Source organism: Bos indicus x Bos taurus, chromosome 11, assembly GCF_003369695.1.
Source record: "Bos indicus x Bos taurus breed Angus x Brahman F1 hybrid chromosome 11, Bos_hybrid_MaternalHap_v2.0, whole genome shotgun sequence".
Classification (NCBI taxonomy): Eukaryota; Metazoa; Chordata; class Mammalia; order Artiodactyla; family Bovidae; genus Bos; species Bos indicus x Bos taurus.
The window spans coordinates 44,689,126-44,716,173 of record NC_040086.1 but is presented as its reverse complement, the minus strand read 5'-3'; the positions used below and the strand labels follow the sequence as shown (position 1 = coordinate 44,716,173).

At 40.6% G+C, this 27,048-nt stretch overlaps 1 protein-coding gene and 1 pseudogene across 1 annotated transcript; one reads left to right on the top strand and one right to left on the bottom strand.

Moving 5' to 3' along the window:
• Window positions 1-2,458: 2,458 nt before the first annotated feature.
• On the top strand, window positions 2,459-27,011 carry SLC5A7 (solute carrier family 5 member 7). The gene is made up of 9 exons (XM_027555437.1): window positions 2,459-2,792; window positions 4,031-4,258; window positions 8,479-8,592; window positions 9,333-9,488; window positions 14,528-14,676; window positions 15,492-15,635; window positions 18,369-18,522; window positions 20,397-20,614; window positions 22,937-27,011. Exons 2-9 carry the CDS (start codon window positions 4,081-4,083, stop codon window positions 23,564-23,566), a joined length of 1,743 nt encoding a protein of 580 aa, XP_027411238.1. The 5' UTR covers window positions 2,459-2,792; window positions 4,031-4,080; the 3' UTR covers window positions 23,567-27,011.
• Window positions 21,824-22,171, bottom strand: LOC113901258 (annotated as a pseudogene).
• Window positions 27,012-27,048: the final 37 nt, after the last annotated feature.

Below are 27,048 nucleotides of genomic sequence, written 5' to 3'. Positions count from 1 at the left end.
TCCGACCCAGAAGTCTAACCACGTCTCCTGCACTGCAGGCAGGTTCTCTACCACTGAGCCACCTGGAAAGCTCAAGCCCATTGAGTACGGGTCTTCTCTCTCAAATCACTTGTCTATATACCTACCACCAATCACAATTCTTGATGCACGGTGGGTGTTCACATAGTGAGTTTGTTGAATGATTGCTCTCCCTTCTCCAGGAAGAAAACCCTCTTCTGTTTAAGGCCTTTTGTTTCTGTTTTTCCTAAAATCCACGTTCACAGATATGATACATTCTTCCCAGCATTTATAAGTACGTACAGGAGGACAGCTTTTGCTAGTTTTTTTGCTTTCCTTTCACTAATAATAAACTGCACAAGAGCAGGAGCTATATCATTGTCTGCACATTTCTCTGTACTCAGGACCATGTTCCGAACATAGAAGACACTCTGGAAAAGTCTGTTAAGTGAATGATTTGGAAAGGCAATCACTGCTTTTTTATCCAACAAAGCTATAATCAATCTTCCCTTGACACGAATTTCTCTAACCGTGTGTGTGATCATGCATTCCCAGGTGGGCAGAGAGCGAGAGGCACGTTGATGACAACAGAGGAGCGAGTGTCAGAGGGAACACATCCTGGAGCAGAAATTCGCAGCAGCGTCATCCTGGGATCAGACACTGGAGCTCCAAGGACCCGGCAGATGAGCAAATGTCTCCCCAGAAGTGGACTCAACACGTCAGCGGTTGTTATTTTCAGCTGGCATTCTTCGTCATGAAGGACAGACAGCTCCTCTGCCAGGCCAGAATCTGTCTGGCCATCTTCAAGGTCATTGTACCTCCCAGATCTGGCTCCAATTCTGGAGTCTGGCAAGTCCCGCATCTTAAAGTGGATTAGGTGGGCCCCGAGGAGAGCTCTCACCCTGGCTGCATTCTGACACTTGTCCCTTAAGCCCTGGTGATGTTTCTTTGAGGACAGCCTCTTTTTCATCCCTCCTTGGATCTGAGACTGACCTTAGCCGTGGACACCAATTCACACACAGCCACTATCCATACCTGTCCTGCTATACTGCTACAGTCACATGCTTTCTGCCATCATCACCTGAAGTACATTCTGGTATGGAAGACGTTAACCTGTGGCCAAAGCCCAGAAGCAGAAATTGAGTTATAACTGTCAAAAACAAAATGAATGAATGAATGAATCTCCACTAAGAGCATTTCAGTAATTATATGAAATCTCATCTCTGTCTTCCCTCCATGAGTTTCTTAAAATTGCTTAAATTTATAACCCTTACCTGTTTAAAAATGGAGTCATATTGACAGGCTATGTGATCATTTTCCAGGAAAGCTGTGAGTTAATCATACAAATCAGACAAGATAACTACTCACAGGTCCTTCTCTATCTGAAGACTTTGACCTCCCCAGGCTTTATCTCAAACAAGGTGGTTGGATGCTATCATTGTTTATAGAGAACAAAGAAAAGCAGTAGTGATGGGAATGTGAAAGTTCATTTCCAAATCCAGTGTACAAAAACGGGGGATGTGCTGAAATTTTGCATCAAGAGAGGTGGACAGTCGTTAACAAACATGATTACTTATTCCATTAATTATTAGATTTTCATATTTCACTGCTTAATTCAGTGGCATGGATGGTGGAATACGGAGCTGAGTGAGAGAGTAGCCAGAGAGGCTGTCTTTCTCTCTGTGTGTCTCCCCTCTCCCTCCTCTCTCCCCTACACTCACACACTTATAGAAATACACACAGTTAACTATATCTATCTCCATAGATTGAGATCTATCGAAAGATAGATCTATCTAGAGATCTATCTCCATAGATGCAGAAATATAGCTAGATGTAAATACAGCTATAGACATGCAACTATACCCATGGATATATAATCTAGGTATCAGATATAATGTCTAGGTGTAGATAGATATTTAAAACTTTATAGCAGCAGCAGCAGCAAAATTTTACAGCACTGGAAAATGTACATTGGTGGGCAAGCAACCTGTTCAGCTCAACCTTGGCTGGCTGACATGACACCCCCATTGTTTCAGACCACTCCAAAGTGTAGAAAGGGTATGGATTTAAAATTGATTCTCGAAACCTTTGTGAGATGTCTTCTTCAAAGAACCAGAGAAGCAAGGATCAGCCTCCACCGGGGCCCGGGGAGGGGTCCTCACGCACCAGCTAGTGGCGCCTCAAGAAACCAAAGTCTGGGGGAGGCGAGACTCCCTAGACCCCTCCCCTCTGCCGGACCTCCAGAGACTCCACCTGAAAACAATTTCTTGAGACCCTCCCCATCTCCCCATTCCCAGCTTCCAACCAGAGTCGTGGAAAGTAGGAATTGGCAATGACTCCGGGGAATCGAGCCCCGCTTCCTGGAGGAGGGAGCGGGAGTGGCCGCGCCTCGCCCGCGTCGTCAGGCCGGGACCCCGCGGCGGCGCTGGCCCCGCGCCCAGAGCGCAGCCCGGCCCGCGGCTCCGGCGCGTCCCCTGCGCCCCACGCCCGCCGGCTCGCGGGGCACTTTGCTCTGACGTTCGCCTCCCCGGCTCTGACGACCGGCCGCCCTTATAAAGGGGACTGTGGCCAATACTGGATCGATCGCCTCTTGGCCGCGCCGAGCGCCCCGAGCCGCGCCCACACCTGTCAACTTCGCGCGCGCAACGATTCTGGAGACTCCGGGTGCGGAGCTTCGGGAGCGGACCCTCCTGGCCTGCCGCCCTGCGCCCCGACCACACGCCAGTGTCCCGTGCAGTCTCGGCCGAGAGGAGCCTGGACCCGCGGAGCGCTTCCCTGCGCGGCGGCCACTCCAGGTAGGAGCGCGTCGGGGCCACCCCTCCGACGCGGCTCTGTGCCTCCCTCCCGCGGGGACGCCCAGCGGGCCGGGTCTCGCAGCCTGAGTCCTTGGGTGCGAGCGGCTGTGAAGTCGGGGTGCAGTGGGGGCGCCGGGGACGCCGCGGGCTCAGGAGGGACCCTGGGGCGCAGAAGGATCCGCCCGGAGCAGGATAGGGGGAGACCTGCGGGTGGGGAGGGGAACACGGGGTGCTAAGGCTGCAAAGGCAAAGCTCACCCCTCACTCGCCACTCGCGCTCCTTTTGACTTCTCTGAGCCCAAGGGACGGAGGCTGGTTCTTTAGTCCAAGATCTGTCGCCCATCTGCATGCACGGAGGTCTGGCTTGCCCAAAAACTTGTCCGTGCCAATTGAGGAGAATGGATAGCCACAGGCACGAGAGGAAGATACGAGAGAACAAGAATTCTAGAAATTAAAGGCATTAGAACTTGACGCGTCTCTTCTAAGGGTCTTGTTTTTAGTGCTTGTGACGCTCCGCTTTGTTTCAAGCATTTCTGTATTATTAAGTCGTTTCCCTGTGTGTGCCACTGAGGGAGCAGGGGAGAGAGGGAAGACACTGGGTGGGAAGGGTTGAAGGAGGGAGACCCTCTAAATAGCACAAGCCTTTAGTGGCTGCCATAACTTAATCCTCCTGCACTTGTTGAAAATTGGAGGTCCATGTTGTTTTGAAGTTGATCTTCCTAAATTTTTTCCCCAGATATTTGCATGGCAGGTTACTTTTGGAACCACTCCCTGAAGATGTTTGAAAGGAGGGATGGGATGATGATTGAATGAATGAATGATTATGCATGGGTTCTCAGAGTGATCCTTTATGATGCATCTACACTACTGAACAATTCTGGATTGAACAGTATAGTGGTTCCAAAGTAAATACAGACTTGCTGATTGTGAGTGACTTCTTGCCCAAGTTACCGGGTTAAAACACGACAAGGTTAATTTTACACTGCAAGAATTTAATACAAAATGAGCACATTCCTTAAACAGCAAAACCCCCATTTTCTCTGTTTCTTGCAAACCCAAGACAAGGTTCAGTTGTTGAACAGAAAGAGAGTGATGAAATGAAGGCTTGTTGGTAGCCACAGGTAAACTTCGGATTTCAATGCACTTCTTCTTTAAGTGGCCACCGCTCAGGAGCCAGCTGGTGTACCCGGGCTGCCTGTATTTGCTTGGCTGGCTTGTAAGGCATCTGTGTTTTCGCAGAAGTCTTAATGAAGTAGCTGCCGCGGCAGAGCCCAGAGCCCTCAGTGACAATGGATTTCCAGGTGGAAGGGCTGGTAGCCATCGTGGTGTTCTACCTTCTCATCTTGCTGGTCGGCATCTGGGCCGCCTGGAGGACCAAGAACAGTGGCAGTGCGGAGGAGCGTAGCGAGGCCATCATCGTGGGCGGCCGCGACATCGGGCTGCTGGTGGGTGGATTCACCATGACAGGTGGGTCCCCTCACGCCCACCTTTGTGCCATCCCTGCCATAGCTCTTCAGGGGAACAAAGCAAACCTCATTCTTTGTCCTTGAGTAAGTCTCTGTGTTCACTACTTATATATTTTTCAAATATTTTCAACCCAGTAGCACTGGACCAAATGATGTTATTATCAGTTACTGGACAGAATATCAGTGAGAGAAATCTGGGCTCTGGGCTGCTGGGTGGGTGGAAGCAGTGAAAACAAAGAGGCGGGGGAATGTGCAGAAGTGCCTGAGTCTCACAAGTTGTGTTTCTGTTCATCGATGTGATGTAGGCAGCACCTCCTTTTACTCCTTACTACAGGCATCAAGTTGTGACCGAGCTATCTTAATGGATGCTAACTAGTTGATGAACACTAACCAGTGATGGTTTTAAAACTAAGTAAGTCACTTTGGAGGCAGCCCAATTCCAAATTGATTGATGTCCTGTCTTGAAACCTTATTCTCCCATGTAGTGAAGTAATTTTACTCACAGGAAGATGATCACGTGTTATGAATCCACGGGTCTGAGGAAAAGGTTTCAGGAATACTGATACAAAAGGGAAACACCAGGGTGTGTCTTAGTAAGAATCCTTCAGCCACCAACTGCAGCTATCACCCATTCAAACCCCTCCATGCCAGAAGCCCCCAGAGTCTGTCCTCCTTTGCCCAAAGGTGTTTCTGATTAAGTGGTGGCTTGTTTTTCTTTTCTATTCTTCTCGGTTGTTAATATCTTCAAATAATACTGAAAAACAACAATTTAAAATTATATCCATACTACCACTTGATACATATTCACTAACATCACACATTTCATTTTAGAGTTATATTAGGTTTTTAAATATTATCAATATAATCCATACCAACAGAATTACTATGAGTGCCCAGTGGAGAAATATCCCACTGGAAACCATATCAGAATGATAACCAAATTTCAGTCCTGAAGTGCTAGTTAAAAATCATTAACCCTGTATTTCAAAAAGTTTTCCAAACCAATCTGGGCAGACTGCATCCCTGTTTGGCCATTTGAAACCTACAGTGTCGTAGAATAATTTATTGATGATCGATTCTGCCTCTCAGATAGTCACATTTTGTTTGTTTTACTCTTTGCCAACCATACATGGTTTTGTTCGATCTTCATGACAGCACTCGGAAGGGCTCTGGGCTACTCAGGACCCAGACTCGTGTGGTTAGTAAGGACCAGAGCCAGGTCTGGCGGCCACACAGTGAACCACACCCAACCTCTCCCCACTTCTCCATAAAGGTACCCAGGGTGAAAAGAGCTCTCTTTTACCCTCTGTTTCTCATTTTTTGTACATAAACACACATACAGAAAAAAAAATGTATTTTACAAAATATTTTCTATGATGCATAATAAACAAAACCAGAAAAAATACAAAAACATGAAGAATAAGAATCACCCACTTACCTATCACCTGCAGATGTTTACTGAAACGTTGGTGCAGATTTTCTTGTTTTTTTTTCTTATTATCCAGCTGTTGATGAACAATACAGGCACCTTTGTATCTTCATCTTCAGTTTTCATTAGAGCACAAACAAAGACCCACATGGAATACTGGTATCTGAAGTGATTTAAAGCATTGTAATTATATCTCCCTCAGATTTCTCTTTTGACAAAGAAAATAAGAAGAAAAGCAAAATAAAATGACAGTTGTTTATTTCCCTCAAATGGTTGAAAAGAATAAATAAACTGTTGCATACGAAAGTATTTTATTAATTGTAAATTATAATAACTTTCTAATACTCTAGTTAAATAATACATTAATTATGTTCATAAAGATAATATCTCAGAATTTGTTCTTTTATCATTTAGAGTGATTTTAATCTAATAGGCTATTAAACTATATTGAAAAAATTTGAATTATGATATTTCTTATAACGTGTCCTGCTCGAACTTAGCTTTTAAAGATTTTTTCTCAGAACCAAACAGAGCCTTGATCAATATCATAGTTCAATTAAAATCTGAACCATATTATCTAAACTTGTCAGATTCATTGATTGTGTTATTTGATAAGGAATAAAAATTGAAAATAAAAATGCATATGATTTAAAAGAATCCTTGTTCTCAAGAATCTGACGTGAAAATATATGAACATGCAAATGACCATATTGATAACAATAGAGGGACTTTAATTACAAAAAGTACCCAAGTCTGCCTGTCTATATTATAATATTTTAAGACAATAGTTTGTAATTATGATATTTTAACTCAAGCACCAGTTTTCTTTCTGGAAATGGAGAGGAGACCTACACAATGAAAACTGATCACTAATAAATGTTGTGCTACTAAGACCCAATAAGATCACTAATAAGACCAACAGGCATTTACTTAACGTGGCAAAACATTTCCTGTGTGGTGTTGGGAGTCACAGATGACTGACAGAAAGGTGAGGTCTCAGGGGCTGTGCTGTGAGAAGTCATTGCTCTAGGTCCTGGTTACTTGCCATTTGTGGGAGGTTGGGAAGGAAAGTCTTTAAAATTTCACCAGGTTTAGGATAAGAAAAGCACATCATAGCATTTGTTATTGATCACCACCATGGAAAAGCTGCTGTGAAGATGGGGTAGCTGCTAAATATCATTTGTCCACTTGAGGATTTTGTGTATAAACTCTCCATTTGTGTATGTAAAGTTCCTTTGCAGGCAGGTCTTTTCATATTGACCTTTTAAAAATTGGATCAACCACTGAAGGCTCTCTCTCCTTTGCTTTGGGTTTGGATTAAATGCCAGATAAATTTTGGCAAGAAACACTTGTCTTTGGCAGTTTCATAAACAAGTTATTTGTTTTATGAACATTCTAACTGTGAAATTTCAGAGAATTTTTCAGAGTCAAATTTTATTCCCCATTGCAGCCCAGAATTCAGTCTCATATTTGGTAAGCTTCATGCCAGCCTCTATTCCTCATAATTTTACAGCAATTATACCCAGGGATTATTGTAAATAGTTTGACAATACTTTTCAAAGGGTATAAACTGCCAAGATTAGAGTGTTCCATTAACTTTAGCATTTCAGCAAAAATCAACTACTACAGTTCTTCTCAGAGAAAACGATAGAGTTTATAGATCATTTTGGACCCAAAGTTGTTTAATCAAAACATGCTTTCTTTGATTCTATGTCCTCCCTTCTTCAGCTGTTATGCTACAATAATGTTATTAAATAATATCTGAAGAAGACATAGTTCTTATTATTCTTTATGAAATATCAAATGTCTGCCTGAAAGACCCAGATTAGAACAAAGACTTGCAAATGAGCATGCATGCAGTCAACATTTTAATTCTCCTGAAGGCTGACCCAAACCCTAAGTGTAGGTCAGGTGTAGGTCAGACCTACACCTAAGTGTAGGTCTCTATCCAGAGACAGAGAAGGAAAAAGCAATTTAAGCTCAATTACATCACCTGGCACCCTCCTCCCTCCACTTCCTTAACAGTGTAAGGTAGTAAGTACAACTACATTATCATTTAAAATAGATTTGCCAAAACCCTATGCATGTTTATGAAGTGACTCTATTAATGGAAAGCACCCACACCCACAACCACACATGCAAACATGCACACACACACACACACACACACATACACACTTCACTCCTTGAAGACAATAGTCATTATCAATGAGGAAAGATCAATACAATTAAAATAAAAGGCCCTTGAAATCAAGACACTTGACTCCATGTTATGGAAGCAAGGGGAAGAATTGTAGCATTATTAAGAATGGAGGCAGTCGTGAAATATATCACATATGATCTCAGACTTTGTGATATTATAATATCATTTCAAAATGTTCATGACTCGGTGGATTTAGAAAATATCCAGGGCAACACTGTTCAGTGGAAATATGATGTAAGCCACAAATGTAATCTTCAATTTTCTACATATCACTTTTTAAAAAGCACAAAAAAATAGGTGAATTAATGTAAATAATAGAATTACTTAACTCAGTATGTTGAGAATGTTTTAATTTTGTTGTGTAACCAGTACAAAAAAGATTAAGAAGTCTTAACACTTATTTTTCTATGATGAGTCTTAGAAATCCAAAGTGCAGTTTTCACTCTTCAATCACTTCCACCCAGACCAGCCATGTGTCTGGTGGCAGTCCCACAGGCCTCTCGGGGCTCAGGGGCACCCTGTGGGGCCAAGCGGGTCTCAGGGACAACAGGCATGATACATCTCCCCTTCGCTCCTCATCCTGTTTCAGCCACCTGGGTTGGAGGAGGCTACATCAACGGGACAGCGGAGGCCGTGTATGTTCCAGATTACGGCTTGGCGTGGGCTCAGGCACCCATTGGATATTCTCTTAGTCTGATTTTAGGTAAGAAAAGCTTTATACCCGAGTGACTCAGTCAGTAAAGCATAAAGATCAGGAGTATAAATAGCAACCGAAAGAATAAGTCAAACAGCATAACTATTGTGGGAAATGCCACCGGAAATCCCACCGAAGTCACTGTTATCAGGAAGTGGTAACACGAATGTGTAGCTGACTGGATCTCTTGATTATGGAATATGTAGAAAAAATTCCCTTGATCATTTTGCAATCAGCACAGTGAATTTCTTAGTGTAATGATGTTTTTTATTTCCAAAATAGTGTGGACATATCATTAAAAATGAATCAATTTGAATGGTACCTGAATATCTTGTTGTAAATCAAACTAATAAAAGATCAAGAATATTATTTAACACAGTTCCTATTTTTGTTTTATTATTTTGCTCTTAGAATACTTTTGTTGGATCTTGTGCTTAATCAAATAATACAGGTGCATAGACATTTAAGGGAGTGCTGAGCTGGTCCACGTTTTTCAGCCCAAATGATTTGGCCATGCTATGTACAGCCTTGGATGCCTACAACGGTCATTGTGTTAAGGAATTTCCATTTATTGCTAAATATTTCTTGGTCCTGTACTCACAGGATTTTGCAGACTGATTCCTCAACACATAGAAGTATTCTAAAAAATTCATTTCCTTTGAGAAATTATACACAGTAAAAGGTTAGCAAAGACTTTTATATTGCAGATTTTCAATTTTCTCTTTAACGCTTGTTTGAATTTCCTTTAGGTGGTCTGTTCTTCGCAAAACCCATGCGTTCCAAGGGCTACGTGACCATGCTAGACCCCTTCCAGCAGATCTATGGGAAGCGCATGGGTGGGCTGCTGTTCATCCCTGCGCTGATGGGAGAGATGTTCTGGGCAGCAGCCATCTTCTCAGCCTTAGGTGAGAACCAATGAAACATCCTTCTGCATGCAGGGAGCTTCCCAGGTAGTGCTAGTGGTAGAGAACCGACCTGCCAATGCAGGAGACATGGGTTCGATACCTGGGTCAGGAAGATGCCTTGGAGGAGGAAATGGCAACCCACTCTAGTATTCTTGCCTGGAAAATCCCATGCACAGAGGAGTCTGGCGGGCTATGGTCCATAGGGTTGCAAAGAGTTAAACACAATTGAAGTGACTTAGCATGCCCATGCACTCTGGTTGAACAAGTATTAGATACACAGTTTTACTATCTTCAGCCACAGGCCCCAGTGTCGCTTACCTAGATTAACACCACCACCCTGCTGCTTACAAGGCCACCCTTCTCCCATGGTCTTCACACAGTATATTAGATTGAATCCAACCACACCCCTTTACTGATTAAAACCAGACCTTTAAACTGGGCTGGAAAAGCTTCTTTTGGACTCTTCCTTCTCCCTTCCTCCAGAACTTTGCAAGCCCAGTGACCCCTCCTTAGGATGCACAGCCCCCGCTTTCCTTTCAAACCAGCCAGGAAGAGCCTTCAAATCTTCTACAGATGTCACCTCCTCCAGGCAGTCATCCTGAACTTTCCAGATGCCTTTCCTCTGGGATTCTGTAAGAACCAGAAAGTTTGTTTTCAGTGGATTTACTACTTTGTATTTATATGGCTATTTATCTATTTCTCAGTTTCCAAATGGTCACAAAAGGAATTATGAATTTCTTGAAGGCAGGGCCTGCATCTTATTAACACTTATTGTCCCATTACACATGAATGAATGAATGAATCACCCATAGCTACACTTTCTTCAAAGGAGAAAAGGAAAACAGCAGTCTTTCCTTTCTCAATGAATCCCATTTCATCCAGAGTGTTGGAGTGTAGACGTATTCAGGGATTTGAAAACTGAACTTAGACTCTTTGGGGTCTAACTTACTTCCAAGATCCATCCATGCTAAGGACAACCTGTCCTTGAGTTCTCAGCCCACTCATAAAACCTAGGAAGTGAGAGAGTTCAGTGGGATTGTGGGCAAGCTTCAGGCTCAGCACCCTCCCTTTTCATCCAGAATAAGTCTAAGCCATCCCACTGAATGTTGAGCTCCTTCCTGAAGACTCGCAGGGTTAGGCCTTCCTTGTCCTCCCTTTATGAGCTGTGTCTTTGTGTGACATCCAGGACACTGTCATCTCCATCTCCTCTTACAAATGGAAGCAATGGGCTTACATCTACAGTCAGGCTTTAAGTGGCCCAAAGAAAAGTCAGATGACATGAAGCTCCTGTGTTATGCATTAGACTACAGGCTACTCTTCTGCTTTCAGGGTTGTCATCAGATTTGGTCTCTGTAACATCAGATAATACTTTACACCACTCTTCACTCCTTTCTCTCTAGACTCCTGTATAATTGTATCTTATTTTGTTGGTCTCCAACTGTCAGATGAAGGAAGATTTAATGTAGAAAAGAAGTGAATTTAATAGGTAAATAATTTTCACTGTAATATTCAGTGAAAATATTGCACTTTCCTGGCACTGAGTGGTCATGCTCTACAACCATCCCTGCCGTATCCTCATGAAGTTTTACATAAACACACAGCTCCCTTCCCACCTTGCTCTCACTAGCAATGGTAGTTTATTTGTCATTGGTTTCAAAGCCAGAAAATTTTGGTTTTAAGAACAAACTGCCTGCTGAGATATCAAAAAAGGAGTGGGCTGAATATCTAACAGAATACAAAATGTTCACTCTCGCTGAGTAAGGATCAATTCATATAACAGAGCCCTAAAGGGAGAATAGAATGAAAACCTATTATTTCTAAAGTACTTTGGAAATATAAATCATAATAGCTAAACTCTGAACTTTGCTGCAATTAGTTATTTTAGCAATTACGTGTCTACATCTGTGTGTATGTCAACATACATGTAAAATATGTTAATGTCTCTCTCTTTACATACACATGTATCAAAGAACATTTATGAAAACATGACTGCTATTCTTGAAATATATGTTCTAGTAAAAAAAAAAGTATATTTCAATTTAACAACAGCTCTGTTTTCTTCAAAAATAATAGTTGGATATACTTCAAAATTAGTGTTTATTAGAAATAGCTTGGGACAAGATATTTTACCACCTTACTATGAATGTGCATAGCTCACCTGTAAAACTTAGGAGTATCTCAAACTGTCTTCTCGATATATATAAACATCCTTACAGCTTCTTAAAGAAATGTGTATTTACATAACAGATCAAATTCAGAGAATTTTTATAACTTTATTTTCAGTATATTTATTTTTCTGGCTGCATGAGTAAATTAATATTTCACAGCAGCTCTGGAAGTCTAGGTTTGGTTTTACTCACTACAAATGATGGAATGACTTAGAAAATATTTTAGAGAAAAAAATTCATTCCAAGCTTAATAGTGAAATGAAAGTCAGTGGCTTCTTTAAAGCCACGGAGTTACTGCCAAATGACAGCTTTTACTAGAATGGCAACCCACTCCAGTGTTCTTGCCTGCAGAATCCCATGGACAGAGGAGCCTGGTGGGCTACAGTCTATGGGGTCTCAAAGAGTTGGATATGACTGAAGTGACTTGAAAGTGAAAACTGAAAGTGAAGTCTCTCAGTCGTGTCCGACTCTTTGCAACCCCATGGACTGTAGCCCACCAGGCTCCTCCATCCATGGAATTTTCCAGGTAAGAATACTGGAGTGGGTTGCCATATCCTTCTCCAGGGGATCTTCCTAACCCAGGGATCGAACCCGGGTCTCCTGCATTGCAGGCAGACGCTTTTACCATCTGAGCCACCACACACTAAACCCTACATCTTTAGACTCCTCATCCAGTGACCTTTCTTCTGTAACATGCAGCTTCCCTACCTTTGGAGGTGTAGGATTAATAGAAATTGCACTAAAGGGTGGAAAATTAAACAGTATTCAAAAGAAGTAGAGTAATAATTGAACTTTTCATAATTCATGGGCTGTAACTTTAAAATATTGTTATTACAGTAGAGAGCTAGACCAAAGGTGAATGGCAAAGAATTGCAACTAAAGTTTCAACATGAAGTGAATAGTCTTAGGAGAAAAAAAAATAACTTGTTAAATATCCATACAACAATAAGTCAGTTGTCCAAAGTCACTTGTAAATAACCAACCTCTTTCCTTTGTCTTCTGCTCCCAGTTATTTACTAAGATTTTCCTTTTCTCAATTGGTTTTTACTAAAGAAAGTAATTTAATTTTGATACTAAACCATGGGCTTCCCTTGTGGCTCAGCTGGTAAAGAATCCGCCTGCAATGCAGGAGACCTGAGTTCAATTCCTGGGTTGGAAAGATCCCATGGAGAAGGGAAAGGTTACCCACTACAGTATTCTGGCGTAGAGAATTCCATGGACTATATAGTCCATGGGGTTGCAAAGAGTCAGACATGACTGAGTGACTTACACTTTCACTAAACCAAAGCACTAAGCAGAAAATTCTTTTGAAAAATATTTTGCATTGTTATCTCAGATAACAGTATCTGAGATATCTCATACTGCTCTTTAGATAATGGATTTTCATCTCAGATGGGCTGCATATGCTATTAGCATGCAATTGAGAAGTGAGGATAGAATGTAAGATTGCAGTTAATAACTCAAATCACACGTGTTGCATGTACATTAGTGTGAGAGGAATATCACTGCTACATTTAATAATACAAGATATAAACTATACCACTCTTGAGAACAACAGGAAAGGGTGTGTAGAACAACAAGTGAATGCTGAACTGGCAGCCCAAAACTCCACAATGGTCCAGCTATCCATACCATGATATTAATATTCTATTAGAAATGTAGACATCAGCAAACACAATAAACAAAATCATAAAGTTAGAAAAGCATAGACTGACTTCTAAAGTGGCTTTACAATTTTGATGAATTTATAGTGATGAAAATCACTATAAAACATAATGCTTGCTGATATTGAGTTGCATGAGCTGTTTGTATATTTTGGATATTAATCCATTGTCAGTTGGTTTGTTTTCAAATATTTTCTCCCATTCTGGGGTTGTCTTGTCTTGTTTGTGGTTTCCTTTGCTGTGCAAAGACTTTTAAGGTCAATAGATCCCATTTATTTATTTTTGTTCTTATTCTCATTACTTTAGGAGGTGAGTCAAAAGGATCTTGCTGCAATTTATGCCAGAGAGTGTTCTGCTTATATTTTCCTCTAGGAGTTTATAGTGTCCGGCCTGGGTAGCCAATAAGAACTTACTACAGAGCACAGGGAACTCTACTCCATGCTCTGTGGTGACCTAAATGGGAAGGAAATCCAAAAAGAGGGGATGTTTGTGTACACATAGCTGATTCACTTTGCTGCAGAGCAGAAACTAACACAACATTGTAAAGCAACTATACTCCAATAAAAAAAATTTTTAAGGGAATATAAAAACCCTTAAAAATGATGCTAAATCTATGACTCTTCAGTACATTTGTATCCTAGGAACAAGATTGGAATGCTGCAGGAAAAGGAAATAAAATAAAAGTAATCTTTCATAAAGCTGAAAAAGTTGGAAAGTGCAATTTTATTACCAGTTTTATTATTTTTTCCTGTGAATTTATTTCAAACCCTGATACCTTAGACCGTGTGTCATCTAATAAAAGCTGACAGAGGTCAGAGTTAATGCAAAAGAGCAAATCAATGCTAATTGTAAAATGAGAAGCTGGGTGGTTATGCTCATCATAAAGGCTTGTTTTTCTCATGGATGTGAGTAAATACACTGCATGTGTTCAACGAAGTCAGAGTTTTAGGCAGTCGGTGAAATGATTGCAAGACCTTATAGTAGTGTTCAGTTCAGTTTATGTCATGGAATTCTGTAATCAAGTCATGAGTTTCAGGTTTCCTCATAAATAAGTGAGCAAAGCACTAATTTCAGAAAGAACATTTTAGACTGTATGTGTATATGTGTATATAAACACAGATGTGCACAGGCACACTCAGGTTAGGAGTGAGAAGGAAGAGCTGGACTGTGGAACTTCAGCTGGGCTGTTCCCATCCCATCTCTGCAGGAGCCACCATCAGCGTGATCATCAGGGCCAGTGTGCACATGTCTGTCATCGTCTCTGCGCTCATCGCCACCCTGTACACCCTGGTGGGCGGGCTGTACTCTGTGGCCTACACGGATGTCGTTCAGCTCTTTTGCATTTTCGTGGGCCTGGTGAGTAGGGCCATTCACAGACTTCCTTCTTCCTTTCATCCTCCCTCCCGCCTTCCTTCATTTCTCCTTTTGTAAGAGATGACATGGTATTTCATACTAACTCGGCAAAAACTAATAGAAGTCCTATTTCCCCATCATGAGTAACACACATTAAGTCATACAGTATTGGAAATTTTGCTTTTCTGTATGGATTACTTGGATGAAAAAACTCTAATCACATTGTGAGATTTTGACAGAAAAGTGCCCTCAGTTAGCTCTTAGAAAGCTCTGGGGGCTCCTTTCCTTCACGCCTACATTTGATGGAAACATGTGTGATCTTCCTTCAAAGACTTCTGTCAGAGTTAAAATTTAAACCGTGACCCTGATCTGTGTTTGTCTCTTAACCTTTCTATACATTAGTTATGGTTATGCCATGAGACTGCTCCTAGAAATTATTTTCATTCAAATCTTCCCAGTCACTTTAAGGAATGGATATCTTCTAATTCTAAGAAAATACATGTTTTATATATATATATGCTAACAAATATTCATGTTTTGTATAAACATATGTAAAGTTCTCGAATTCAATGTTTTCTTCCCAAAGGTTTTGCAGTCAATGTGATATGGCATAATTAGCTCAGAAGCTGACAACGTGTTACTCTAACTTTTCTAAATCAGTGTTCCATGGTGTCCATAGAGAACATGCTTCTAGGTCCTCCCCTGAACAAGAGGAATGACCAAGCTGTGCCATCTATGAGAAGAAAAAAAAAACTAATACATGAAATCTTGCATGTCCCAGATAGCCACACTAATGCTTTCCCGAACTCTGGTTGCAGTGGATCAGCGTGCCGTTTGCGCTGTCCAATTCTGCAGTTGCTGACATTGGCTTCACTGCCCTGCACACCAAGTACCAGAAGCCCTGGCTGGGGACCATCGAGCCATTTGAAATCTACACGTGGCTTGACAGCTTTTTGTTGTTGGTAAGTGACACACATGTCCATCCTCATCTCAGTGCTCATCACCACCCCTGGACACCCTGGTGAGTGGGCTCCCACTCCTTGCTCCACCTTCCCATCAGAGCTTCTGTTCATCAGCGGAGGCCAGATTGTACCTGACTTACAAACCTTGATGACCTATGTGTCCAGAGACATAGGTATGTAAATTATGTATATCAGCTCATACAGTCATTGAAACTATTGATGAAATATTTTTCAACATGGAAGATGTTAATGATAGATTGATTTACAGGTTGCAAAACAAAGGGAAAAGTTTTGGAAGCATATAGAGTGAGGCATGGGATTATGAATTTTAGAATTTCTCCTTGTTTTATTTTATTTTGTTTATTTTTGCTTTTGAGCTTGTTCAGTTTAGTTCAGTCACTCAGTCGTATCCGACTCTTTGTGATCCCATGAACTGCAGCACATCAGGCCTCCCTATCCATCACCAACTCCTGGAGTTTACCCAAACTCATGTCCATTGAGTTGGTGATGCCATCTAACCATCTCATCCTCTGTCATCCCCTTCTCCTCCTGCCTTCAATCTTTCCCAACATCAGGGTCTTTTCAAATGAGTCAGCTCTTCACATCAGGTGGCCAAAATATTGGAGTTTCAGCTTCAACATCAGTCCTTCCAATGAACACCCAGTACTGATTTCCTTTAGGATGGACTGGTTGGATCTCCTTGCAGTCCAAGGGACTTTCAAGAGTCTTTTCCAACACCAACACACTTCAAAAGCATCAATTCTTCTGTGCTCAGCTTTCTTTATAGCTCAACTCTCATATCCATACATGACTACTAGAAACACCATAGCCTTAACTAGACAGACCTTTGTTGACAAAATAATGTCTCTGCTTTTTCATATGCTGTCTAGGTTGGTCATAACTGTCCTTCCAAGGAGTAAGAGTCTTTTAATTTCATGGCTGCAATGACCATCTGCAGTGATTTTGGAGCCCCCAAAAATAGAGTCAGCCACTGCTTCCACTGTTTCCCCATCTATTTGCCATGAAGTGATGGGACCAGATGCCATGATCTTCGTTTTCTGAATGTTGAGCTTTAAGCCAACTTTTTGAGCTTGTATGGCTTTTATAAGACGGAAATTTTTCTGGAGCCAATATGTGAGATACTGATAAACAAGCAGATATCCCAGGATTTGGAGCCAATGAGAGAAACAGTCAAAGAAGCAACTTCAGTACATTGTGATCTGGGAAGTTCCCTCATCAATTCACTCACTCACATGATAAATATTTACTGAACACTGACTCTATGTCAGTTAGAGAATTGTCCAGTCTCCTCTCTAGCCACCCCCACACACCCTGACCTCTGCTTATACCAAATACATGGTGGTCTTATGGCTGCCTCTTGGTTTCTTTCTTTTTCATGTTGGATTATTTCCTAAGGACTTTCCTCCTTCCATCTCCACCCACTGACACCCCTTGATGTCCAAAGAAAGTGAAGTCGCTCAGTCGTGCCCGACTCTTTGCGACCCCATGGATAGTAGCCTGCACCAAGCTCCTTCACCCATGGGATTTTCAAGGCAAGAGTACTGGAGTGGGTTGCCATTTCCTTCTCCATGGAATCTTCCCAATGCAGGGATCAAACCCAGGTCTCTCACATTGTAGACAGACACTTTACCGTCTGGGCCACCAGGGAAGTGCTTTGATGTTCATTATTGTTCCCATAGTGCCTCTTTAGAGCATCAACAAATTATATTCCAGTTCAATGTCTCCAATTTTTTTATAATATATTCTCAATAAGAATGTTAAGCACAACCCCAGTGTAGGCATAGATTGCTTATATGTACTGTACTACACATTGTGTAGATCACTTAATAAAACAACAATCTCACAGTTAGGTACAAGGTAGAAATGAGTATAAAGAGAAATTCTATATTAAGAGAATTTTCTAAGAGAATCTTCTCTATATTAGAAAATACCTCAATGCTCTAGTTCTCCCAGAGGACAGTGATCTCAAGAGTAGAAACCACTTTTCACTCATCTTTGGGCTTCAAAACCATTCCATTGCCTGGCACATGACTGGGATCAAGAAATATTCATTGGGTTGTTTTGACTCAAATTACACTTCATGGTTTCAGAATATTAATGTTTTTGAGACAATTTTGTGGTGGTTGGAACTTCCAGATAAGAACAAATTGAAGGTTTCTGGATAGTTTTAACACAGCTTAAAGTGGGTAAGTTAAGGAAAAGAAAATCTTGTGCTATGTAATTATGAAAGAAAAGAACTTGAAGAAATCTGCACAGTTGAAACTGTGACAATGACAGCAGTGAAGACGAGTGGCATGTAGAACCATTTTCTATACTTCAGAGTCTTGCTTGTCACTATTCTGAATGTGATTATTAAAAAAAAAATCTCATTTAAAAAATACCCAGTAAACATATATACACTCCCATGTGTAAAATAGACAGCTAGTGGGGAGCTGCTATACAGCACAGGGAGTCCAGCCTTGCGCTCTGTGATGACCTAGAGGGGTGGGATGTCAAGGAGAGGAAGGCTTAGGAGGGAGGGGATATATGTATGCATATAGCTAATTCATGTTTTTGTAGAGCAGAAACCAACCTAACATGGAAAAGCAATTATCCCCCAATTTAAAAAAATTTTAATAAATAAAAATAAAACAGGAAATTTAAAAAAAATAAAAACAACTAATAGATGCTATTTGCCTCCATTCATCCTGGGTCCCCATGGCTCCCATGCAGATGCTGGGTGGAATCCCGTGGCAAGCCTACTTCCAGAGGGTCCTGTCTTCATCCTCCGCCACCTACGCTCAGGTGCTGTCTTTCCTGGCAGCTTTCGGGTGCCTGGTAATGGCTCTGCCAGCCGTGCTCATTGGAGCCATTGGCGCATCGACAGGTAAACCTCTGGCAGCTTCACTGATTGACTCACTCAGGCTTCACCCAAGTTACCAGCGAGCACCCAGCTGCCCTCTCTCCCCCACTTTCCCCATTACCCCCATTGTGTATCTGCCTTTGTTATATAAGATGTCAACAGATCGTCTTATAGTTCAGACATTGTGTGACTGCTCACCTCACCAATAAGACATTTGTGAGCAGCCCCCAGCCCCACTGTTGGGATATTTATCAGCTGTGTATCTGGGATCTTGTCAGCCATGGTTCTCAACCAACATGCACACCGTCATCATCCAGGGAGGTGGAGGGACTAAAAAATACTCGTTTCTATCCTACTCCACAGGGATTTTCTGTTAGTGCCCTAAGACAGAGTCAGAGATCGGTGTTTTTAAAAGTTCCCTTGGTAAGTCAAACCTGAAAACCAGTCAGTAAGTGGGAAGCTTCTATGCAGCACAAGGAGCTCAGCTCTGTGCTCTGTGATGACCTAGAAGCGTGGGATGCAGGGGTAAGGGGATGTAGTTTGAGAGGGAGTCTCAAGAGAGGGTGGGGATATATATATATATGTATGTAGGGTTGATTCATGCTGTTGTGCAGCATAAACTAACACAACATTGTCAAGCAGTTATACTCCAATTTTTTTAATGGGGGAAAAAAAGTAGAAGTTGACCTGCCATCACCATAACCACCCAAGGATCACTTTGAACTTGAGGCTTCAGTTTACAGTTTCAATAGTTTGTTAATTAAAGGTTTTCTTTCTTGGAGAAATCAATCAATAAGTTTGTAAGTAAAGATAAACTAAAACACTAAGAGAATATCTTACTCAAAATTGGTAAAAAGAGTTTTATGACTTGCTTACCTCCCATTTAGCCTCTATCCTGAACATTTTTTAAGTTTCGTCCTTAATTTGATTGCACTTACTAATTACTCCTGACCCTTGGGTATTATTTCTAGTCCCATAATATTCCAGTTAATGCTATAAAACTGGCCACATAAAAGCATGGCTTTGAACAATTGTAATAGAAAATGAGGGGAGGAAAAATGGTAGGATCCAAGGAAAACCACCCCTATATGGTCCTATAATCATGACATTAACATTCAACAAATATAAAAGGAGCTATACTAAACAACTGTTAAAGCTTCTGCTGTATTCTTCTTACATACTAGTATAACTAAACAGTAAAGATTTATATCCAAAGATAAGCTTATATTTCAAGTCCTTCTACCACAGAGTCCAAAAACTGCCTGAAAATTTCAACCCTGTACTTGCACTTTTTATTCAATAAAAAGGGACTGTCTTTGATCCATTCATGTTTATTTCTAATAAGTGAAATTCAGTGCAAGAAGGAATTTACTTGAGAGAAAAATAACGCCAAGGAAGCTCCTACCACAAGGCTTTATCCAGGAAGAGAGTGGGTGAGAAGAGGCCCACTGTTGCCTTTATCCACTTATGAGTATAACTGAGCAATGAAACACTAAGTGTTCTCTCACATCTCCGTGTGGTTGGGGGAACCCTCTAGGCTTCAGCTTGAGAACACTTAATTTCAATGAGTCTGCACGAGATAACACCATTGTAACACTGCAGAAGAGAAATTTGTATTAAAAAATCTCACACCACCATATCCTGTGCAGGTCCTGTGGATAAGACTAAGTGTAACCAAAACCCATTAGACACCAGAATATAGGAGACAATGTCACTGGACCAATACATGGACTTGCCACCTAATTAAACTAACATACCCCACTGGACTAATTAGATTTCCCACCGATTAGACTACGTCACATGTTCTGAATTTATTTCGAAAGCTACCTAGTGAATAGAAGGACTCCAGATGGATGGATAGATGGCTCTTTGGCTGTGTTTGTTGTTTCTGTCAACAGCCTGGAACCAGACTGCATACGGGCCTCTTGCTCCCAGGGAGAAACAGGAGGCAGACATGATCTTGCCGATTGTCCTCAAGTATCTCTGCCCCGTGTACATTTCTTACTTTGGTCTTGGAGCCGTTTCTGCTGCTGTCATGTCCTCAGCAGATTCTTCCATCTTGTCAGCAAGTTCGATGTTTGCTCGCAACATCTACCAGCTTTCATTCAGACAAAATGTAAGAATAGTTATATTTTCTTTAACATTACATTGTTGTTATTGTTCTCATCCTTGCACTTACTGTGTAGGTGTTATTCTATATTATTAATAGTCTTTGTGAAAATCTGACCCTACTTTGATTCAGCACACAAGGTTAAATGATGATGCATTTTATTTACGTTGTATGTGAAGGTCCTTCATATATGTTGTATATGAAGGCTTCCCTGGTGGCTCAGACAGTAAAGAATCTGCCTGCAATGCAGAAGACCGGACTCTATCCCTGGGTCGAGCAAATCCTCTGGAGAAGGAAATGGCCACCCACTTCAGCATTCTTGCCTGGACAAGTCCATGGACAAAGAGACCTGGTGACTATAGTCCATAGGGTGGCAAAGAGTTGAACATAACTGAGTGACTAATACATACATAAAGGTTTTTAATGCATGCTATTATTCACTCTAATACTGAAGGACATGCATCAGTATAACTATTTCCCAAGAGGTGCAGTCATATTGCAATAATTTAAATGTCTTCTCTTTCTAATGAAGGAGTAACAAAACCTAAAATATCTTAGAAAAACTTCCAGTTTAAATACAGTAAGAAACTCAGGAAACCCTGGTGTAGGCAGAACATAGTGAGTCATTATTTCATAGATACCAGTGTCATGCTTGTTTTGCTCTTCACTTGAACCCCAAGTCCTCCTTTGTCAGGAAATAGCCTCTCAATTTGATTTTCCTCATTGAATCTGAGGGCATAGAGCAGCACACTCATGGTCACCAAGGGGCCCGTAGCCCTCTACACCTTCTTCCCTCACTCAGGCTTGGCTTTCCGTAAGTTTTCTAGGTCATAGTTCACACAGTGGTCTCACTTCTTGTGTTGTGTGTGAAAATCTTTGTTATTACCAACACAATGATCTTTCTAAATTGAAGGCAAAAAAAATAACTTTTACAAAATACACAAACAATAATTTATTGATTATGTATGGTTTTTTAATTGCAGATGAATAAGGTTGTGCTTAACAGTGAAATGAGATACATAAGGAATTAATCCTCCAGCGTACCCCTTTGTGTTGCTATTAGCAATGCTTTGCTTTATTTATTTATTTTTTTAACAGTTCCATCGTTTCATATTTATTACTGAGTCTCAGACTGATAGTGAGGAAATAACATCAGGAGCCAAGCATTACAGTAGTGATGTTCTCACTGTGGTTTGGCTGCTTAAAAAAGTGGTCTTAACATGTGTGCCACACATGTTATAGACCCAGCTTGCTTCTTATAGACCCAGCTTGGTTCTTCTCCAATGTCTTCTCTTGGAGCTGTAGCTGATTTTATTGCCAGTTTTCATTTGAATCCATTGAGGAACGGGACAATTCTGCTTTTGTTTCTTGGCCAGGAATCGCTTGATCCTGAAAGTCTTGTGAGAAGACATGCTGAGAAGAGAACTCAACCGCACATAGGATGGCGGAGAAGAGATAAGAGCAATGCTTTGCTTTAGATTCTAATCTGCATTCAATTCCTAATTTTTCAATTTTCAAATTTCCTTTCTCAGCCTTCACTTAAATACACAATGTATAATACTTTTTTGAAAGTGAAACTGAAAATCCTCAGTCATGTCCGACTCTTTGCGACCCCATGGACTATCCAGTCCATGAAATTCTCCAGACCAGAATACTGGAGTGGGTAGCCTTTCCCTTCTCCAGGAGATTTTCCCAACCCAGGGATGGAACCCAGGTCTCCCGCATTGCAGACAGATTCTTTACCAGCTGAGCCACAAGGGAAGCCCAAGAATACTGGAGTGGGTAGTCTATCGCTTCTCCAGCGGATCTTTCCAACCCAGGAATGGAACCGGTGTCTCCTGCATTGCAGGCACATCCTATACCAACTGAGCTATCAGGGAAGCCCATAATACTTTTTTAGTTTCATGATTTTTTAAAAGCTTATAAACTATTCTTTGAAAACAATATTTATACGATGTTTTACAAGTGTTGCCACATAGCATCTAAGTGGTCCCATTTGTTTTGTAAGGCGGTTATTAGAGGAAGCCAGACAGGCCACGCCCCCTCACTGCCGCATTGCAGCATCTTGGGTCTCTTTCTGACATTCAGCGAGCAGCGCAAAGGTGCGCTCTGGTTCCTCCATACCGGTCACTGAAACTCCTCCCCAGGTCCACCATGGAGGCCACCTAGATTGCTCTGTTCCTTGCTGCTGGTTTTACCTGTAGGCTGTGCCATTTGAACCAGAGTTGTTCTTTAGGGCAGCTTTAAAGCACAGGAAGGCATCTCATTCTCCTCCTGGAGAAGCCCGCACTTTCTGAGAAAAACTGACTCGATGGCAATTTCTTACAGGCTTCTGACAAGGAGATTGTCTGGGTCATGCGCATCACAGTATTCGTGTTTGGAGCTTCTGCGATGACCATGGCCTTGCTAACGAAGACGGTGTATGGGCTCTGGTACCTCAGCTCTGACCTGGTCTACATCATCATCTTCCCGCAGTTGCTCTGCGTGCTCTTCATCAAGGGTACCAACACATATGGAGCCGCGGCAGGTTACGTCTCGGGCCTTTTCCTGCGAGTCACTGGCGGGGAGCCCTACCTGAACCTGCAGCCTTTGATCTTTTACCCTGGCTATTACATTGATAAAGGTGGCATATATAACCAGAGATTCCCATTTAAAACCCTCGCCATGGTGACATCATTTTTATCCAACATTTGCATCTCCTATATAGCCAAATACCTGTTTGAAAGTGGAACCTTACCACCAAAATTGGATGTATTCGATGCTGTTGTCGCAAGGCACAGTGAAGAAAACATGGACAAGACGATTCTGGTTAGAAATGAAAACATTAAACTAGATGAACTCGCACCTGTGAAGCCACGGCAGAGCATAACTCTCAGCTCGACCTTCACCCATCAGGAGGCCCTCCTGGAAATGGATTCAAGTCCAGAGGGCTCTGGGACTGAGGATAATTTACAGTAACCACATCTGCATAAAACTCTGCTTTCTCAGATGAGACACTAGAGCAGACTAGTCCTGGAAGTGTGGTTTGCAGCATATACAGTATATTAAAAAAAAAAATAACAATGAGCAGGACAAAAATCCATAGAGTAGTTAGCTTGCACAGATCCAAGACAAGTCAGAAGGAAGCACCCTTGAAGCAGCACCTCTCTCTCCTTCATGGACATGTCTCATCTTCATTTAATTTTGACTCTTGGCAGTTTTGTTAAGTATCTGAACATGACTAAAATCCCACTCAAAAAACAGAAAGCCAAATAGAGTATTCACCTTAATTATGGAAAAAGGAAGTTTAGATATGAGAAAGCCAAGGAGTTTGAGTAGCCTTGATCCTGACCTTGTTGGAGAATGCCCTGAGAGTGTGATTTAACTATCACACTGAAGTTATAAGAATAATTCCTGTCACTCCACTGGATGGTACAATGAATTTGTCAGCTGATTTCTCTGGTGTGATGAGTAATTTCTTCTTTCCTGTTAACTATAACATTTGCTGAATATGCAGTTTGTTTCTCTTTTACTGGTGATGTGTGTTATCCTGAGAGCAGGCAAAGCAAACAAAAAAATATTGTGTAGCAGCATGTCTTGACATGCAAGGTAATAGTAAGGTAGAGTGCATCTTGGTAGAGTATTCCTGGCTCCTTTGGGTGTATCTAAAACTACCATACAACTACCATATGCATTGGGGAAAGTACGTACAGTGAGAAAGGCGTGATCATTAGGCAATCTGGCAGTGATAAATCAAGAAGGCCATTAAGTAGAAAGTGCCAGGAACAGCAGTGAATTTTACCTTCATCTGAGGTTTGGAACATTTTGCTTCATGACAAAAATGTTATCTCTTGACCGTCTGTTTGTACTAGAAGTGAAATTGAGCCACTTATAAGGTGAGATAGCTACAGGGCCTATCAAAGTGAGAGACAAACCACACTACTGAAAGTAGTAAAACTAGAAAAGTAAAACCATTCAATTTTGAGTGTTTGTTAATGAGGCTGGTTTGTTAATGAGTGTCAGGAGAGCTACTCTGCAGCATGTTTTTGCAGAAGCCAGTCTTAGGTACTAGACAAATCACTACTACAAGTGGTATACAGTGGATTTTAAAATGCAGAAGAAAGGAGAAAGTAAAAATACATCCTAAAGGAAAGAAGCCATCAATTTTAACATTTGGTATCTACATAACTTTCATGAGGTTGGTCATTGAATACTGTTTTACTTCTTTTCTGGAGTTAAAAAAAATGTGTATATTTATACATTATGGTTTGTATCCATTTTAGAATTTTAAATGTTTTTCCACCAGTCACACAATAGAAATAACTGGAGCTACTTCTACAAAAACAGAATGAACTAATCAGCTGAAAAGTTATCTGAACATTTGATCCAATAAAGGAAAACAGTCTGAGTCATTCAAACTAACACAATTATTCAAAAAAAAAAAAAATTCTTTTTTTGGCAATTCATAGACAAAGTGAAGTGAATTCAGTGTCAACTTTAAGTCCACAAGTTGTGTTTAGGAAGCTAGAATTCCTTGTTTATTGTAATTGTCTAAAGGCAACAAATAATAATTTCCTTTGTTATTAAGTGAAGTGAAAGTCGTTCAGTCACGTCCAACTCTGTGATCCCATGAACTATAGCCCACCAGGCTCCTCTATCCATGGGATTTCCCAAGCAAGAATACTGGAACGGGTTGCTGTTCCTTCTCCATGTTATTAAACATGAATTTAATTTACAGGGTAATTCTTAAATATGAAAATAAGTAACTTTACTTGTCATTCCCATATTTTAATTGTCATTCCCATATTTCCAGTCCATGGGGTCACAAAGAATCGGACATGACTGAGTGATTAACACTTTGACTTTCACCCATATTTTTAATGATTTATCCAAACATGATGGTGAATAAGACATTGCATTCAGAACTTTTACAAAACATAAAATATAACCTAAATGAAAAGAGAATTGTTGTTACTCATCTATTTGCTCAGCATCTGCTCTATGTCCACTGTTCTATGGAGTGCTTGAAAAGAAGCACATTTTGGGGACCAGTAAGTATGGGAGTCCCAAAGTTCTTGTACATGGGTTGAGAGAAGAACCAGGAAGAGGCCACACATTTTTTTAAAAAACTACAAAGGTGGGAATTTCTGACATGTAAAGGTAGTTAACTGATGCACTGCAGCTCCTAGCAAGTATGCTACTTCTCTTTCCAGCACTCTGTGTAAATAATTATTTTCACCCACTTCATCACTGTAAATTTTTGTTTCAACCCCTTTAGTCAGTCTTCTGTAAAAACACATTACCCATGTTATAGTAGCATGAAATAGAGAAGTAGTGTCTCTACTGATATTATATTTTACAATTTTGTTGGGTAACAGTTGTCTAATGACCATATTTAAATCCAGTGAAAAAGAATAAATACAAATAGTGAAATTTTCTCCCATTCTGTTCATTTTGTAATAGTAGAAAGATAAAGTGGGAAGAGCATTCACCTTGTCCCAAATGTTAAAAACCGGAAAGCTTAAATGCTTTAAGCTAATAAATAATATTCTGTTTTTATTTAACTTACTATTTCTTTCCTACTTTCAAACCAGATATACATAAAATCTAGATTAGTGTAAAACACACCTGTAAATGCTTAAACATTAGCAAGATGATTCTTTTAAAAGGACAAAAAAAGTTGAGTATCCAAAGGAATGAAATAGCAATTATAATGTCTTTATTTAGGCTCATTTACACACAAACTCCCCAATTTCCAAGGAAAAAACCAAGTTGTGAGATGTGGTAGACAATGCTTTGTGCTCATCACTTGCTCTGTCTTGACATTATGGGAAGCATTCACAGCTTTGCAAACTTCTGTTTTTCCTTGGTGGACCTAATTTTCAAAAACCCATTCTCAATGAAAGTGAAACAGCAACATCTCAAACACCACTGTATCAGTCTTTGGAGGTGATATCTGTGGACAAAGCATAGGAATAAAACACAGATTTTATTTTCATACTTTTACAAAGAGTGTAACGTGTTTCTTGTGTCATTTTCATGTTTCTTTTCATACATAATTTTCAAAATAACAAGCTCATAGCTGAACTGAAATGTCAGGAACAAACTTCCAAACAGTGTTAAAAGCCAACTTCATCGCCAATCTTATAAGTAATGAATTTGATGTGAATATCAAATGAATGTAAGCTTGAAATGAGTGAATCTTATGTAATGGCTGTTAGTTTTTAAAAAAATAATAATAATAATGAGCTAGCGTTGTATTTTAAACATAAATGTGGCTTTTTCTTTTTAGCCTTTAGGAAAATGTACTCTGGTATAATGTATAATTTATTGTAAGTTTGCTACGGAGCAGATAGATACATATAATAGTTCTAAATGTATATTTTTGTTTGTCAAAGTATTATATAAACTGTGCTTAAAATAAGTAGATTTGCAACTGTTGTAAATGTTTTAGGTGTAAT